This window comes from Stegostoma tigrinum, chromosome 8, assembly GCF_030684315.1.
Source record: "Stegostoma tigrinum isolate sSteTig4 chromosome 8, sSteTig4.hap1, whole genome shotgun sequence".
Classification (NCBI taxonomy): Eukaryota; Metazoa; Chordata; class Chondrichthyes; order Orectolobiformes; family Stegostomatidae; genus Stegostoma; species Stegostoma tigrinum.
The window spans coordinates 99,255,793-99,273,903 of NC_081361.1; the positions used below are offsets into that span (position 1 = coordinate 99,255,793).

The 18,111-nt window shown below is 45.8% G+C and overlaps 1 protein-coding gene across 6 annotated transcripts in view; it reads right to left on the reverse strand.

Annotated features, from left to right (window-relative positions):
- LOC125456052 (mucolipin-2-like) overlaps positions 1-18,111 on the reverse strand; it is an 82,879-nt gene that overhangs the window by 54,953 nt on the left and 9,815 nt on the right. For all 6 annotated transcript variants that reach the window (XM_048538713.2, XM_048538711.2, XM_048538710.2 and 3 more), the window contains exons 3-4: positions 8,910-9,083; positions 1,928-2,081 (exon numbers count right to left, since the gene is read on the reverse strand). In XM_048538713.2, coding sequence (XP_048394670.1) covers positions 1,928-2,081; positions 8,910-9,083 — 328 coding nt within the window. The remainder of the gene's footprint in view (positions 1-1,927; positions 2,082-8,909; positions 9,084-18,111) is intronic.

Here is an 18,111-nt window from a genome sequence, read left to right on the forward strand (position 1 = left end):
CTCTTTGGGCGGTTGTGGCGGGGGCGGGGTGTGAGGGATGTGTTGTGGTAAATGCGGGAGACGCGGTCAAGGGCATTCTCGACCACTGTGGGGGGAAAGTTGCGGTCCTTGAATAACTTGGACATCTGGGATGTGCGGGAGTAGAATGCCTCATCGTGGGAGCAGATGCGGCGGAGGCGAAGGAATTGGGAATAGGGGATGGAATTTTTGCAGGAGGGTGGGTGGGAGGAGGTGTATTCTAGGTAGCTGTGGGAGTCGGTGGGCTTGAAATGGACATCAGTTACAAGCTGGTTGCCTGAGATGGAGACTGAGAGGTCCAGGAAGGTGAGGGATGTGTTGGAGATGGCCCAGGTGAACTGAAGTTTGGGGTGGAAGGTGTTGGTGAAGTGGATGAACTGTTCGAGCTCCTCTGGGGAGCAAGAGGCGGCGCCAATACAGTTATCAATGTAACGGAGGAAGAGGTGGGGTTTGGGGCCTGTGTAGGTGCGGAAGAGGGACTGTTCCACGTAACCTACAAAGAGGCAGGCATAGCTTGGGCCCATGCGGGAGCCCATGGCCACCCCCTTCGTCTGTAGGAAGTGGGAGGAATCGAAAGAGAAGTTGTTGAGGGTGAGGATGAGTTCGGCTAGGCGGATGAGGGTGTCGGTGGAGGGGGACTGGTCGGGCCTGCGGGACAGGAAGAAGCGGAGGGCCATGAGGCCATCTGCATGCGGAATACAGGTGTATAGGGACTGGACGTCCATGGTCTTCACCAGCTTCAAAATCTCCCCTTCCCCCACCGCATCCCAAAACCAGTCCAGTTCGTCCCCTCCCCCCACTGCACCACACAACCAGGTCAGCTCTTCCCCTCCACCCACTGCATCCCAAAACCAGTCCAACCTGTCTCTGCCTCCCTAATCTGTTCTTCCTCTCACCCATCCCTTCCTCCCACCCCAAGCCGCACCTCCATCTCCTACCTCCTAACCTCATCCCACCTCCTTGACCTGTCCGTCTTCCCTGGACTGACCTATCCCCTCCCTACCTCCCCACCTATACTCTCCTCTCCACCTATCTTCTTTTCTCTCCATCTTCGGTCCGCCTCTCCCTCTCTCCCTATTTACTTCAGAACCCTCACCCCATCCCCCTCTCTGATGAAGGGTCTAGGCCCGAAACGTCAGCTTTTGTGCTCCTAGGATGCTGCTGGGCCTGCTGTGTTCATCCAGGGTCACATGTAAGGAATGGAGAGATATGGAGCAAGGGCAGGCAGAAGGGATTAGTTTAATTTGGCATAACAAAGTGTGGACCTGGATGTTAGGAGTAGATGCTGCCTGGCCTGCTGTGTTTATCCAGCTCCACACTTTGTTTTCTCGGATTCTCCAGCATCTGTAGTTCCCATTATCTCTGATACAATTTAATTTGGCATCATGCTCGGGACAACATCATGGGCTGAAGGGCCCATTCTGTGCTGTATTGTTCTATAAATCAAAGGTTTTCAGGTGGTGATAGGAACACAAAATGATCAGCCATGGTCCTTTTGGATGAATTAGCCAGGAGCGTAAAAGATAAAAGGACATTAATGCATCAGATGGGTTTTTTACGACAATGAACAGCAGTCACAGGGTCATTATTAAACTGAATTTTAACCACAGACTGAAATTTCACCATCTGCCATTATAGGATTTGAACATATGACCCCTGACCTTTAACCTGGGGTTCTGGATCACTAGCCCAGTGACATTATTGCTACACACACTGCAGAATCAGATTATGTGGACATTCCCACTTTACTGTTTGTGGGATCTTACCATGTACTAATGTTTTCTACATTACAACAACAGTGACACCTCATTGGCTGCGACTGCTTTGGGATGTCTTCAAATCATGAGAGTTGCTGGAAAAACTGCATGTTTTTAATTCTGTTCAGAACAGACCAATACTTCTGGCTTACCTGTTACAATGCTTGTGTTGATTCCCAGTTTGCTGTTTGAGGGTATTGGCACATCTTTCATAAACAGTTGCTTACAGATCCGGAAGGAAGATCCGTTTTTAACATCTGTGTCATAGGCGTAATTCCCAACAGTCATATTCTGTAGCTGCAAATACTTGGTAGAAAGTGTATTTAACTAAACATTTATAACAAACACTGTGGCACAAAACATAGAGGAGAAAAGAACAAAATTCAACATTCTCCATCTTTTCCTAAAGGCACCTTACCATCTAACAGAATGACTGTTCTGAAATGTTCCAATCTATAAAGCTGATGTTGTCAGTGAAGGTTTCCTCAAACAACATGTCTATTGTGCCTCAGGTTTGCTGTAGTGCTCCAGCGAAACTCAGTGCAAGCTGGACGAACAGCATCTCATTTTCCGCTCGGGGACCCCGCAGCCTTTGGGACTCAGCATTGAGTTCAATAATTTTACGGCCTGAGCACTGCCAGCTCTGTCCTTTACCCACCTCCACACTCCAGGCCCTGTCATCACTTTCAGCATAGCCAATCCACTTTCACCCACTCATTGTCGCCATTATCAGTTTTTTTTCCCCATCTCTGGTTAATTATCAACAGTCCCTTTGTCTGTCACTGTCTCCCTTTCTCTCTGGGCACAGCCTCCAGGGTAGATAAAGATAAATAACATTCAGGAATGATAACACTGTGTAGAGTTGGATGAACACAGCAGGCCGCGCAGCGTCAGAGGAGCAGAAAAGCTGACGTTTCGGGCCTAGACCCTTCTTCAGAAGGGTCCAGACCCGAAATGTCAGCTTTCCTGCTCCTCTGATGCTGCTTGGCCTGCTGTGTTCACCTAGCCCTACACCTTGTTATCTCAGACTCCAGCATCGGCAGTTCCAGCTATCTCTCAGGAGAGATGTTAGGAAGCACTTCTATGCATAAAGGGTGGGAGAGGTTTGGAATTCTCTTGCAAAAAGAGCAGTGGATGCAGAATCAGTTAGTAATTTTAAATCAAGATTGAGTTAGGCCATAGATCAGACATGATCTCATTGATTAGTGGAACAGGTTCAAGGGGCTGAATGGCCTACTCCTATTCCCATGTACATACACACACACACTCCTCTTTGCCTGCTCCCAGTCATCAGCATATAAATACCTGTCAGTTCTGAAGAAGTGCCATTGGGCTCTAAACATTAACTCAGTTTCTCTCTCCACAGATGCTGCCAGACCTGCTGAGTTTATCCAGGAATTTCTGCTTTTTGATCGGAATTACTATTGACACTTCAGTGATGGTTATTTCTCATAACTTTTCAAGTGGGCCTGATCCCCCTGTGAACTGTTTGATTATCCATTTGAGAGAATAAGAGGGGCTGTATTGAAGCCAGTCCTTACATTATCTCAGAATCACAGACTGGAAACAGCAAGGAGGCCATTTGGCCCATTATGTCTGTGTTCACCCTCTGCAAGAGCAACTCACCTCAACGCAATCACATGACGGGGATGGGGGTGATGCCAGTTTCTGAGGCAGATTAGATGTCAGTCTCAGGATTCCAACACTAAGTCCAAAAATCAAAACATTCCTCCAGCATCACCTCCCCCTCACCCCTCACACCAACTTTCTCTATCTATTCTCATGGTCATCTCATATCCCCAAGTCAAATTTGTTGCATTGCCATGCCATACTGACTACAATCCACCAGTCATTCCCCCGTTATCTACCATGGCATCCCGGATATCCACAAGTACACAAGCACATTGGAAAAAAAATGTGGTTCCATCACTTAAAGTTCTACATCACAGACTGCAGTCTGTTGAGAAATGCACTTCCATTCACAGGCACATTTTGACAGGCCTTGAGCACTTTGACACTATTTGACAGATCTTCAAAATCTGGACAGTTCTAAAGGGTTTTAGGATCCCTTCGCACACAATCTTCTTCACCATTTACAATCCCAAAGAGCACCTAACCCTACCTCCCCAGCCCCCAAAATGGGGATTACTAATAACCCTCCTGCAGGCTACCCCTGCCCCCTCCCCGAGGTGTCCTCGGACCATAACCACAGGAATAGCTTCAAAAAGGCACACTTGCTATTCCAGTGAAATACACTGAGAACAGACTTTGTCTTCCCTGGTCTCATCTCCATACTCCAGAATAATTCTGATGCTAACCCAAATATTAATGCTAGCGCTAGCCCCAACACAACTCCAAGCATCACAGTCTTCAAAACCTGAAATCAGCAAGGCAGCTGGTCATTTTAAAAAACACCTACACCGCACCCCTAACCCTGCCTGAACAAAATGGGGGATGTGGAAGGGATAACACGGTTTAGAGCTGGATGAATACAGCTGGCCAAGCAGCATCAGAGGGGCAGGAAAGTTTGACATTTCAGGTCGAGACCCTTCTTCAGAAATGGGGGAGAGGAAGGGGATTCTGAAATAAATAGGGAGACAGGAGGGGGGAGCCAGATAGAAGATGGATAAAGGAGAAGATAGAGTGAGAGGAGACAGGCAGGTCAAGGAGGTGGATTTAGAGCCAGTGAAGGTGAATATAGGTGGGGAGTTAGGGAAGGGATAGGTCAGTCCAGGGAGGACAGACAGGTCAAGGCGGCAGGATGAGGTTCGTAGGTAGGAGATGGGGGTGGGGCTTGAGATGGGAGGAATGGTTAGGGAGGCGGGGACGAGCTGGGTTGGTTTTGGGATGTGGTCGGGGGAGGGGAGATTTTGAACCTTGAGAAGTTCACATTGGTACCCTTGGGCTGAAGGGTTCCCAAGCGAAATATCAGATGCTGTTCCTGCATCTTTCGGGTGGTGTCATTGTGGCACTGCAGGAGGCCCAGGATGGACACGTTGTCCGGGGTTGGGGGGGGGGGGGGGGTAGTTGAAATGGTTTGCGACTGGGAAGTGTAGTTGTTTGTTTCAAACTGAGCATAGGCGTTCTGCTGTTGATGTGGAAGGGAAATGGGGTTTAGGATTTCAAACATCTGCCATAATTTCTGCTAAGGCAGTCTTCCTCGTGGCAAAAACCACAGCCTTTCTCTATTTATCATCAAACCCCTTTCTTAATGTTCTGGCGTCTAAAAATGATCTGTGCACTTTAACTCCCAGGCCAGGTTGGTCCTGCACCCCCTTTAGAACTAAACCCTTTCTTAAATATTGCCTCCTTTTTCTTTATGCCAATATGAATCACGTCACATTTCTCTGCATTGAACTACATCTGCACTGCCCCCTTCCTGTACTGCCCCCATATTGCACTGCCCCTTTCCTGCACTGCCCTATATTGCATTGTCACCTTCCTGCACTGCCCCCATATTGCACTCCCCCTTCCTGTACTGCCCCATATTGCATTGTCGCCTCCCTGCACTGCCCGTGTATTGTACTGCCCCCTTCCTGTACTGCCCCCTTCCTGCATTCCGACCAGCCTGCCTGTGTTCTAACACAAGATCAAGGAAGAAGTCTGTTCCACCATCCAATAGGTTCATGGATGATCTGATTTCAACCTCAATTCTACACTCCTGCATTCTTGCAACCTATCACTATCCTTTTCCCCTTGATGGAGCAGCAATGACAAGGGAGCATAGTTTTAAGGTAAGGGGCATGAAATTTAGAGAAATAAGATAAACACAGAGATACACAGCACAGAATGAGACCTTTCCGTTCAACCTGTCCATGTCAACCAGATATACTAAACTGATCTAGTCCCATTTGTCAGCATTTGGCCCATATTCCTCTAAACCCTTCCTATTTATGTACCCATCCAGATGCCTTTTAAATGTGAAGTCATATGCCTGCATGTTATAGTCAAACAGGTTTATTTGCAGTCACAAGTTTTCGGAGTGCTGCTCCTGTTAGGTGAATCATTTGATGAAGGAGCAGTGCTCCGAAAGCTTGTGGTTTCAAATAAACCTGTTCGACTACAACCTGGAGTCACGTACCTTCGGATTTTGTTCACCCTGATCCAACACCAGCACCGTCACATCATGGCCTTGTAAATGCTGTAAGCAGAGCAGGCTTCGCCATTCCCTAGAACAGCTCATTCCATACACGCACCACCCTCTGTGTGAGAAAGTTGCCCCTCGGGTCCCTTTTGTGAGGCAAAACTTTCTCACCCAGACAATATTGGGAATCTGGAAGTCATTGACTATTAAAGGTGGTAGACGCAGAAACCCTCATAACACTGAAGGAGTGTTTAGATGGGCACTTGCAAATGCCAAGGCATACAAGGCTATGTGGCAAGTGCTTGGAAATTGGAGACAATGGGAACTGCAGATGCTGGAGAATCCTAGATAACAAAAAGTGTGGAACTGGATGAACACAGCAGACCAAGCAGCATCTTAGGAGCACAAAAACTGATATTTCGGGCCTGGACCCTTTGGGGTTTTTGTGCTCCTAAGATGCTGCTTGGCCTGCTGTGTTCATCCAGCTCCACAGCTTGTTATCTCTTTGCTTGGAAATTGGATTAGAATAATTAGGGGGTTGCTTTTGACTGGCATGGACATGATAGTCTAAGGGCCTTTTCTGCACTGTCGACCTCTATGGCTATAACCTCCTCACAAATCACAATGCTTCCCATATTTTGCACCTGCAAGTTTTGAAATTGTGCTTTTTATGTCAAAGTCATGAGCACTAAAATGGATCGAGAAAAGCAGTGATCCTAATTCCAATCCCTGGGAAGCCAGTCTTTTGTCCAAGCATCCACCACTCTCTATCACTCAGGGACCTTCATTTCCTTACTGCCGCTTCCTTTTTTTACTGCAAAGGTATCAGCTCTGCTGACAAATCTATTACATGACAATCCTTTGAGAACTTTTGGAAGGTTACGTACACCGCATCAACAGTGTTCTCCTCATCAACCCTCTGAGTTTCCTGACGAGATTGGGTTAATCAAGGTAACTGAACACACTTTGTTCCCCACAATTCACCAAAGATTCTCAGACAGCACCTTCCAAACCCACGGTCACTTCCCTCTAGAAAGACAAAGGCAGCAGATAAAAGGGAACACTGCCCTGTGCAAATTCCCCTCTAATCTACTCATCATCCTGATTTGGAAATATATCACTTATTTCACTGTCACTGGGTCAAAATCCTGGAATTCCCTCCCTAAGGGCATTGTGGGCCAACCTACAACATATGGACTGCAGTGGTTCAAGAAGGCAGTTCACCACCACATCCTCGAGGGGCAATTAGGGATGATACTGCTGCCCTCCACCTTGCTTTAATTTTCTTAGTGCTCAGCCGTGCCTTTCTAAAGCCAGGTTTTTGTTATTGCTAAAGCATCATATTCCCATGCGACTATCTGCACCTGCCACTCACTGTTGATATTTATAGCCCTTCCCGCACTCTCAGTCGTACACAGTAAACCTCTGTCCTGCTTACTTCCACACCACCTGATACTTTACTAATTATTACAAAAATGCTATCTACCACTCACTCCACATTTCTCCTCTTTAATGCTCTCTCCTGGCTCCCTTGCTCCTGTTACACAGAACATAGAACATAGGACATTACAGCACAGTACAGGCCCTTCGGCCCTCGATGTTGTGCCGACCTGTCATACCGATCTCAAGCCCATCTAACTGACACTATTCCATGCACGTCCATATGCTCATCCAATGACGACTTAAATGTACCTAAAGTTGGCGAATCTACTACCATTGCAGGCAAAGCGTTCCATTCCCTTACTACTCTGAGTAAAGAAACTACCTCTGACATCTGTCCTATATCTTTCACCCCTCAATTTAAAGCTATGCCCCCTCATGCTCGCCGTCACCATCCTAGGAAAAAGGCTGTCCCTATCCACCCTATCTAACCCTCTGATTATTTTATATGTTTCAATTAAGTCACCTCTCGGCCTTCTTCTCTCTAATGAAAACAGCCTCAAGTCCCTCAGCCTTTCCTCGTAAGACCTTCCCTCCATACCAGGCAACATCCTAGTAAATCTCTTCTGCACCCTTTCCAAAGCTTCCACATCCTTCTTATAATGCGGTGACCAGAACTGTACGCAATATTCCAAGTGCGGCCGCACCAGAGTTTTGTACAGCTTCACCATAACCTCTTGGTTCCGGAACTCGATCCCTCTACTAATAAAAGCTAAAACACTGTATGCCTTCTTAACAGCCCTGTCAACCTGGGTGGCAACTTTCAAGGATCTGTGTACATGGACACCGAGATCTCTCTGCTCATCTACACTGCTAAGAATCTTACCATTAGCCCTGTACTTTGCCTTCCAGTTACTCCTACCAAAGTGCATCACCTCACGTTTGTCTGCATTAAACTCCATTTGCCACCTCTCAGCCCAGCTCTGCAGCTTATCTGTGATAACGGGAACTGCAGATGCTGGAGAATCAGAGATGCTCTCTGATGAAGGGTCTAGGCCCAAAACGTCAGCTTTTGTGCTCCTGAGATGCTGCTGGGCCTGCTGTGTTCATCCAGCCTCACACTTCATTATCTGCAGCTTATCTGTTAGTTGGTTTGAACACCACCTGACCTTGCTACAACTGTGTGAGCTAATTGGTTCCAGTCCTGTTAGGGTGCACACCATCAGCCTAGACTACAACAGATAACCAGCCCATGATCACACTGTCTTGTATAGGGGGGGGGGGGGGGGGGGGGGGGTTCACTGCGTGTGAACATGAATTCCTACATCACACGATTAACCACACAGAAACATTCTTCTTTGGCTTTGAGGGCGTGAAGGTTTTTTCATGTATGTGTACATGTATGTTTGTGTATATATGTGTGTGTGCGTGTGTGTATTGTCAATCAGTCTTTTAATCCCTGATTGTATTAAAGTCATTTGTGTGCCTTATTCCGTATTTTAAAAGGGAACCCTGACAGTTCAAACTGGAATTAGATGCATCCAGATAGTTTTATAGTTTTTGCATTGCACGCTCATGAAAACTAAAACACAACAAATCAAAAATGAACATGAAAAACAGCAAATCAAAACCACGTTTAACACAAATCAAAGGCTGGTTTAGCTGAATACCTGGTTAATAGTGTAAAGCATGCTACTGTAAACTTCTTGCTGGGTGTAGATGATAAAACTGCCATCATTCCCATCTGGCCCTTGGTATCCTTTCAGGAAGAGGTGCTTAAAGGTGATGGCATTTTCTTCTTTGAAGGATGCGACAAGTTGGTTACTCAGACCAAAGAGAATCAGCTGAAAAAGACAGGATAAAAGTTGTCACTCAAAGTGATGAGAAATGCATCACTCACAGATGCTCTCTGATGCCACCCTGCCCTTGTGCAAAGCAAAGATCCACAGTAGTGACAAGCAGCCTCATTATCACTCAGGTTTTATGGATTTTGTCTGCTTATGTTCCTTTATGGGGTAAAGATCAGGATATCAACAGCAACAAGCATTTATATAGCACCTTTAAACATTGTGAAATGTCCCTAATTGCATCACAGGACCATTTATTTCATGGAACTTGACCCCGAACCACAGAAATACAGGTCAAAGTCTGGTCAAATTTCAAGGAGTCTCCTGAAAGGGAGGGCGGTGCAGAGAGAGGAAGAGATAAAGATAGGGATTGAGATAGAGAGCTAGAGCGAGATGGAGAGAGAGGAAGAGGGATAAAGAGAGATGGGTGGCATGGTGGCTCAGTGGTTAGCACTGCTGCCTCACAGTTCCACGGACCCGGATTTGATTCCAGCCTCGGGCAACTGTCTGTGTGGAGTTTGAACATTTTCCCCGTGTCTGCGTGGGTTTCCTTTGGGTGCTCCGGTTTCCTCCCACAGTCCAAAGATATGCAGGTTAGGGTGGATTGGCCATGCTAAATTGTCCCAAACTATCTAGGAATGTGCAGGTTAGGTGGATTGGCCATGGTAAATGCAGGGTTACAGGGATAAGGCAGGGGTGTGGGTCTTTGGAGGGTTGCTATGGACTCGCTGGGCTAAATGGCCTGCTTCCACACTGATGGGGATTTTACGAGAGATGGGGAAAGAAAAAGATGGATATGCTGAGATTTATAGAGTGAATTCCAGAGTTTTGAGCCCTGGCATGCCACAATGGTGAAGAAAAGCAAGTTGTGACAGCGAATTTGGAAGTTACAGAGATCTCATAAAGGGCTGCGGGATTCAGGGATGCTCCTGAGATGGGAGGGAATAATGTCAGGGAGGGAGTTATAAACAAAAAAAAAACAAGATATCACCCATCAGGGAGGCAATATAAATCAGTGGGCTCTGGGTGGAAGCATCCACATTGGTCCAACCTTCCCTATATCTGCAACGCTCTGCCCACAGACCCGCGCGGGCACACAGACCGACACTACACACTCTCTCTCTCTCTCTCTCTCTCTCTCTCTCTCACACACACACCGACACTACACACTCTCTCTCTCACACACACACACACACACACACACACACACACACACACACACCGACACTACACACTCTCTCACACACACATACACACACACACCCCAACACACAGACACACACACACAGACACACACACACAGACACACACACACAGACACACACACACAGAATCCCTGAAAGAAACACTGACGTCAGATCCGAGATGAAACTATTTCCTGGCACAAACTGCTTTTGCCCCCACTCTGACCAATCCTGCAATGTTTTTCTCAAGCCTTTGGTGAATTCCACTCTCTCACTCCAAGCGTCAGGAGGCCATTCGGCCTTCCAGAAAGTTACAGCATTCGATTCAAACATTGCTGTTCTCTGGTTCAACTCCAGTGAGCCACTTGAAAGGGACAGAAACTACCCTCGGCCCACACCTCATCAAACACAAACTGTAGGAAGAGAAAAGGAGAGAAACATGCACTCCATCATTGCTGATGCTATAAACAGTGTCAGCTTTGCAAGTATTAATGAACACAGCATTCACGTACAACCTTTTGGCAAAGTGTTCTTTCTGCTTTCACTCCTTAAAAGGTGTAGCAATAGTTTGAGGATTTTTGAATTACTCTGCATCTGCTGAAGACCTTGTTTAGATTGTTCCTCAAAGTTTGGCCACACAATTAGCCCTTGTACTTAAAACACTTTTAGCTCAGTATTGCTCTGGTGAATGTGCCTTGCTGATATGTCTTTCCTAAAACTTACTGAACTCCCAGTGGGGATTGAGGGAGCAGCGAGGGCCTGGATACAAGGATTTAGCTACAGTCCTCAAAGTGCAGATTTTTAAACTTTTTTAAAAGAAAGAGCCAGCATTTATTGCCCATCCTTAATTGACAAAGTGGTGACGAAACAACTGTTTGACAACAATGGAGTAACCTGCTGGGCCATTTCAGAGACCAGTGGGGCTGGAGTCACACATGGACTATGTAGTGGGAAAGGGTAGGTTATGGGTCAGAGTGGGTTAAAAAGGGACTAATTATGTGTCATTTGGGATTAGTGAAACAGATGGCTCTCTTCTTAAAAGTCGGTTTCAGTAATTTTATCATGACCATGACACTTTGCAGCTTCTTTAGGATTTGAGAATTATTCGATTAATTAAATTTAAATTTCTCAGGGCGTACCTCCATACAGAGACATTAGCTACTGGACTACCAGCACAATAACATATCAATCAGTAAATACCAAAACCAGTTAGTACTGGGATTGTAGAAATAGGTAACAACTGTTAGGGAAGGCTATTAGTCAACAAGGGATTATATGAGAAAAGTTACAACTAAGTGATGCTTACTTCTAGCTTTGCCTCAGTTACCAGAAGATTTCAATAAACCCCAAGACCTGATGGGGAAAGCACAAATGAGGAGGAAAGAATAATGGGAGCTCAGATCAAAATTATCAAAGTTCTGAGGGAAAAGGGACTGTACTAATGTAGAAAAATCACAGGGACAGCATAAAGGTATTTTTAATTTGCCAATTTCTCCAAATGTTTCTCTTTAACAGAGTAATAAACAAGGGAGGAAATCAAAGCTAATGAAAGCAAAATATCGCAGACACAAGCACAGAGATTGCTGGAGAAAGTCAACAGATCTGCCAGTTTTCTCAGGCGGATCCTCAGGAGCTGGTTGACTGGCAGTCAAACATCAACACAAACAGATGATGCTGGAAATCAGAAACAAAAGCAGAAATTGTTGGAAGAGCTCAGCAGGTCTGGCAGCGTCTGTGGAGAGAAATCAGAGCTAACGTTATCCCCAGTCAAGTTCTGAGCAGAGGGTCACTGAACCTGAAACGTTAACTCTGTTTTCTCTCCGCAGATGCTGCTGGACCTGCTGAGTTTCTCCAGCAATTTCTATTTGTGTCTCGCATTGTTCCAAGACAGGCATTGACAGATCATGCCTTTCCCTCGGCTGGAACTGCCCCAGCTTTTCCAGGGGCTGAATGATCAAATCCAGAGATTGGCCAGCGTAGAGAACCAGCAAGGACTTAATGAGGCAAATAGAGTGCCCATTGTCCCAGAGGACTGCTCTCTCATTAGAGAGGGACGACCAGTGGGGGTTCAACCTGAGGGTCATCATGACTCAGGCGAGGGGAGCGATTGAGGAGGAGAATCCCTCACAGTAACCTCAGCCCGTGTGGGAATTGAACCCACACTGTAAGCATCACTCTGTAGCACAAATCCAGCCAACTGAGCTAAACCAACCAAAATGAGGGAACCAATATAGATACAAACAGTGGGAACATCATTAAAGATAGGGAAAAGAAGGCCATGGTGCTGGGTTGAAATGGGGTTGGGCGAGAAGCATGGATTGGATGGGGCACACGATCTTCATTTTATGTTGCAAGGAAGCACAGGATAGGTTCTTCATCAGCCAGGGGTGAAAGGTTACCAGAGGGAGGCAGGAATGCGGTTATAAGGTTACTGTCGGAGGGGTGGGCTTTAAAATGCTGGCCTAGTCAGCGATACCCACATCCCATGGGAATGAATAAAAAATAATCAAACCAGCTGTGATTTTATTGGTGATAATGGGAACTGCAGATGCTGGAGAATTCCAAGATAATAAAATGTGAGGCTGGATGGACACAGCAGGCCAAGCAGCATCTCAGGAGCACAAAAGCTGACGTTTCGGGCCTAGACCCTTCATCAGAGAGGGGGATGGGGAGAGGGTTCTGGAATAAATAGGGAGAGAGGGGGAGGCGGACCGAAGATGGAGTTGCAATGGGAGAGAGATTCCCTGAGGTTGGTCCGGAGGGAGGAGGGTAACTTCTTCAGGTTAGGCATTGCATGACAGTTCTTTGTTTGTATGTAAATTTGTGATAATAATTAAGCGTTAACATGATTACAGAAAGAGTTGTTGATGCCTATCGTATCAGAATTGCAGGAAGATGCTGCTTGGCCTGCTGTGTTCATCCAGCTCTGCACCTTGTTATCTCAGATTCTCCAGCATCAGCAGTTCCTACTATCTCAGGTTAATAGACGATACAGACCCATTTCTTTGCTAAGGAGATGGCAGATAGGTGCTGCCCCCTAAGATGGAAATTTAACATTTGGAAAGGAAAAGCTTAGACAGTGTTTGGCACTTCTGGATGAAAGAGGAACGAAATACCATAAATATATTTATCACCACAGGAATTCAGAAAAAAGATACCATCTTAACTCAGAATGGGGAGAAAGTGGAACTCTTGACCACAGCAGATGGTTGAGGTAAATAATGGAAACATGTTTGAGTGTAAACCTGATATACACAAGGCAAAGAGAAATAAAAAGCTCTGGCAGCAGGGTGAGGTAACAGCAGTCTACGTCTTGGGCTATAAATTCTATCTGACAGATATTGGGCATGGTTTGGTGGTATTACAGCTGGACTGTTAATCCAGAGACCCAGATAATGTTCTGGGGACCCAGGTTTGAATCCTGCCATGGCAGATGGTGGAATTTGAATTCAATACAAAGTCTGGAATTAAGAGTCTAATGATGACTATTGTTGATTGTTGGAAAAGCCCATCTGGTTCACTAATGTCCTAGAGGAAAGGAAACTGCTGTCCTTACCTGGTCTGGCCTACATGTGACTCCAGACCCACAGCAATGGGTTTGACTCTGGACTGTCCTCTGGGCAACTAGGGAAGGGCAATAAATTTTTCTTTTATTCATTCACAGGCTAAGGGAGCTGGCTAGGCAGCATTTATTGTCAGACTGGGGTAAAAACAAGGCTGAGAAATCCTGAGAAATCTAAATTTAATTAATCAAATAATTCTCTAAATGTTAAAAGAAGCTGCAAAGTCTCACGGTTATGATAAATGCTGCCTATCAATACCAACCACGTCCCGTGACTGAATAAGGCAAAGTAATCTGCCACATCACAGGAAGGAACATAACGAAAAAATAATTTTTTTAAAAAATGACCTCACTGAGAAAGGCTAAAAGAATTAAGTTTGCAGAAAGGTTGTGTCCAGTTCACCGAGTTGGTAAAGGAATCAGGTGGCAGTGAAAAAGAGAATGGTGGAGGGAGTCAGTGGGGGTAGGGACAGAGAGGGAGGGAGGGGGATAGAGAGAGAGACAGACAGACAGACTGGGGAGGGGACAAGGCTGGGAAATTGTTGAACAAAAACAGAAGTTGCTGGAAAACCTCAGCAAGTCTGGCAGCACCTGTGAAGAAAAAATTCAGAGTTAACGTTTCGGGTCCGGTGACCCTTGCTCTGAACGGTCACTGGGCCCGAAACGTTAACTCTGATTTTTAATTCACTGATGCTGCCGGACCTGCTGAGCTTTTCCAGCAACTTCTGCTTTCGTTCCTGGTTTACAACATCTGCAGTTCTTTCGGTTTTTATTTGCTGAGAAATTGTCGATGGAACACATGAGACATTTTCAAAGAGTAACAACAAACTGCAGATGCTGGAAATCTGAAACAAACACATGGAGTGCTGGAGAAACTCAGCAGCTCTGGCAGCATCTGCGGAGAGAGAAACAGAGCTAATGCTTCAAGTTCAGAATGACCCATATTCAGGACTGAAAGGGGCTGGAAAATGACGGGGGTTAATGGTGAAGACAGAGGGGGAGCAAAGTGGATCTATTCCAATGATGCTACCCTCCACCAAGCTACTTCAAACCTTCTTTCTCCTCACCTCATCACCTTCATTTTCATATAGATTGACAGGGTCTTCAACCATGTCTGGCCCAACTCCCCATCTGCCGTCATCCGGTCCCCTCTTCCCAGGACGTTGAGCCCACCCTGACATGCTCACTTCACACCCCACTAACCTCTGCATTCAGTGGATCATCTTTCACCCTTTCCATCACCTCCAGCACCTTTCCCTCCCCTCTCCTCTCATCCGTTCTCAGCCTTCCACAGGGACTGTTCCCTCTGTGACGCCCTGGTCTGCTCCTCCATCAGTCCTGACACTTCCAGCACCTTGCCCTGCAATCACAGAAGGTATAAAACTTGCCTGTCCACCAGTTCCCTCTCTCATAGTCCAAGCACACCTTCCAGATTTCAACTGCCGATGGAGAACTTGAAGCTGGTAAACTGTTGAAACACCTTCTCGGGACAGAAATTTGCAATCCTCCCCTGGCCTGGACTACCACAATTCTGATCCCGCAGCATCGCAGTCCACTCTTTAATGGAACATAAGGACACAATAAACAGGAGCTCGAATAGGCCATTCATGGTGATCTGCCGCTCAACCAGTTTGCAACTGACCTTCCACCTCAGACCCATCTCTGGCATTTCTCCGACATTCCTTAATTCCCTTTTGCCTTCAAAACTCTGTTGACTTCTGTCTCAAATATATTTAATCTACACCCCTCCTGAGGGAAGTATTTTTTTATTTGTTCCATGGATGTGGGCATCAATGGCTGGACCAGAATTTATAGCCCAGAGGGCAGTTGAGGGTCAACCATATTGCTGTGGGCCTGGAGTCATGTGTAGGCCTGACCACATAAAGATGGCAGGTTCCTTCCCTAAAGGACTTTTTTGAAACAGATGCGTTTTTCCTAACAATAGGAAATGGTTTCATGGTCGTCATTAGACTCTTAATTCCAGATATTTATTGAATTCAAATTCCACCAGATGCCGTGGTGGGATTCAAACGTGGGTCCCCAGAATGTTCCCTGCGTCTCTGGATTCACAGTTCAGTGATAATACCACCAGGCCATCACCTTCCCTAATTTCTCCTTATTTCGTCTCTAGGTGTCTGATTGTTTATCCTCAAACAGTGACCCTATTTTCCGGATTCCCGAGTTAGTGAAAAGGTTTGTTCTCTTGCTCTCTCTCTGATCATCCTGTCAACACCATCTAACAATTATGCATTTCAATTAGATTGTCCTGCATTCTTCTAACTTCCGGGGAAAACAGACCACACAATCCCCCCTCACGTTGTTCCCCTTATTGCTGAATCCCCTGCAGTGAACCTTCACTCCATGCCCGTGGTGTGGAGGTGCCAATGTTGGATTGAGATGGACAAATTCAGAGGTCACATGACACCAGGTTATAGCCCAACAGGTTTACCTGAAATCATAAGCTTTCAGACAGCAGCCCCTGACGAAGGTGCAGAGCTCTGAAAGTTTGTGATTTCAAATAAACCTGTTGGACTATAACCTGGTGTTGGGTGACCTCTGACTTTATCATTAAAAGTGTGAAGCGATTCATTTTGGAAGGTCAAATTTGAATGCAGAATACAGGGTTAATTGCAGGATTCTTGGCAGTGTGGATGAACATAAGGATCTTAGGGTCCACATCCAAAAATCTCTCTCAGTTGCTACCCAAGTTGATAGGGTTGTAAAGATGGTGTATGGTGTGTTGGCTTTCACTGGCAGGGGAATTGAGTTCATGCTGCAGCTCTATAAAAACCTGGTTAGACCACATTTGGAAAATTGTGTTCAGTTCTGGTCACCTCATTATGGGAAGGATGTGGAAGCTTTAGAGAGGGTGCAGAGGAGACTTACCAAGATGCTGCCAGGACTGGAGGGCAGGTCTTATGAAGAAAGGTTGAGGGAGCTAGGGCTTTTCTCATTAGGGTGATGGAGGATGAGAGGTGACTTGATAGAGGTGTCTAAGACGATGACAGGCATAGATAGTGTGGACAGCCAGAGACTTTTTCCCAGGATGGAAATGACAATTATGAGGGGGCATAATTTTAAGGTGATTGGAGAAAGGTATAGGGGAGATATCAGAGGTGGGTTCTTTATACAGAGAGTGGTGGGCGTGTGGAATGTGCTGCCAGCAGTGGTAGTGGAGTCAGATACTTTAGAGACTTTTAAGCGACTCTTGGACAGGGACATGGAGGATAGTAAACATGTAGGGTATGCAGGGTAGATTGATTTTAGTAGGATAGTGGGTCGGCACAACATCGTGAGCTGAAGGGCCTGTGCTGCGCTGTACTGTTCTATGCTCTATGTTCATCTATGTCTATGGGAAAGCTTTCCTTCTTAAGGTAAAGAGACCAGGGCCACATTTAGCCACATAGCCATTCCCATATCCAATAATTAGGGCTATGAATGTGTTAATATTGAAGTAATTCCAATCAATTTGACAAAGCCACAATTTTTTGGATGGACAGATTCAGAAGTCACATAACACCAGGTTTATTTGAAACTTTCAGAGCGCAGCTCCTTCATCAGATGAACTGTCACTTCATCTTGTGATTTCAAATAAACCTGTTGGGCTAAAACCTGGTGTCGTGTGACTTCTAACTTTGTCCACCCCAGCCCAACACCGGCACCTGAGTACATGAAAGGAGCAGACATATTCTCTCCAGCTCCCATTAGTCCATAGTGAAATATTCAAGCAGATATATGAACTATAATTGTTAATACAATAACCCATTTTGTTAACTAAGATAAGTGATAAAGGAGGATTGCTGGCAGTGAATTACCCTTAGCCTGGTGCCAACAGCAGGCAGAGTGGCAAATCTCATTCCCACCAGAGTCCTGTATAATTGGAGTAAAACTTCCTCACTCTTATACTCCAATTCCTTTGTAACAAAAATTAAAAGACCATAACTTTCCCTTTGAAACGGCACAATAATAAATTAAAGTAGTTTGATGGGACTGAACCAGTTGCTCAAGATGGCAAGCGATTACCACCTTCTCCGGGGGTAACTGGAGATGGGCAAGAAATGCCAGGCTTGCTAACAATGCTGCGTTTTAAGAACGCCTTTTTTAAAATGGCAATTGGCATTCTCTCACAATTTCACACTGGGCCTGCAAGCCACCTATGTCCCTCACACGCCTCCTTCACCTCTGTCAAAATAATAAGTAGTCCTATTTTCCAAACATATTCAATTCTGAATTCATATCAGACACGAAACATTAACTCTATTTCTCTGTCCACAGGTAC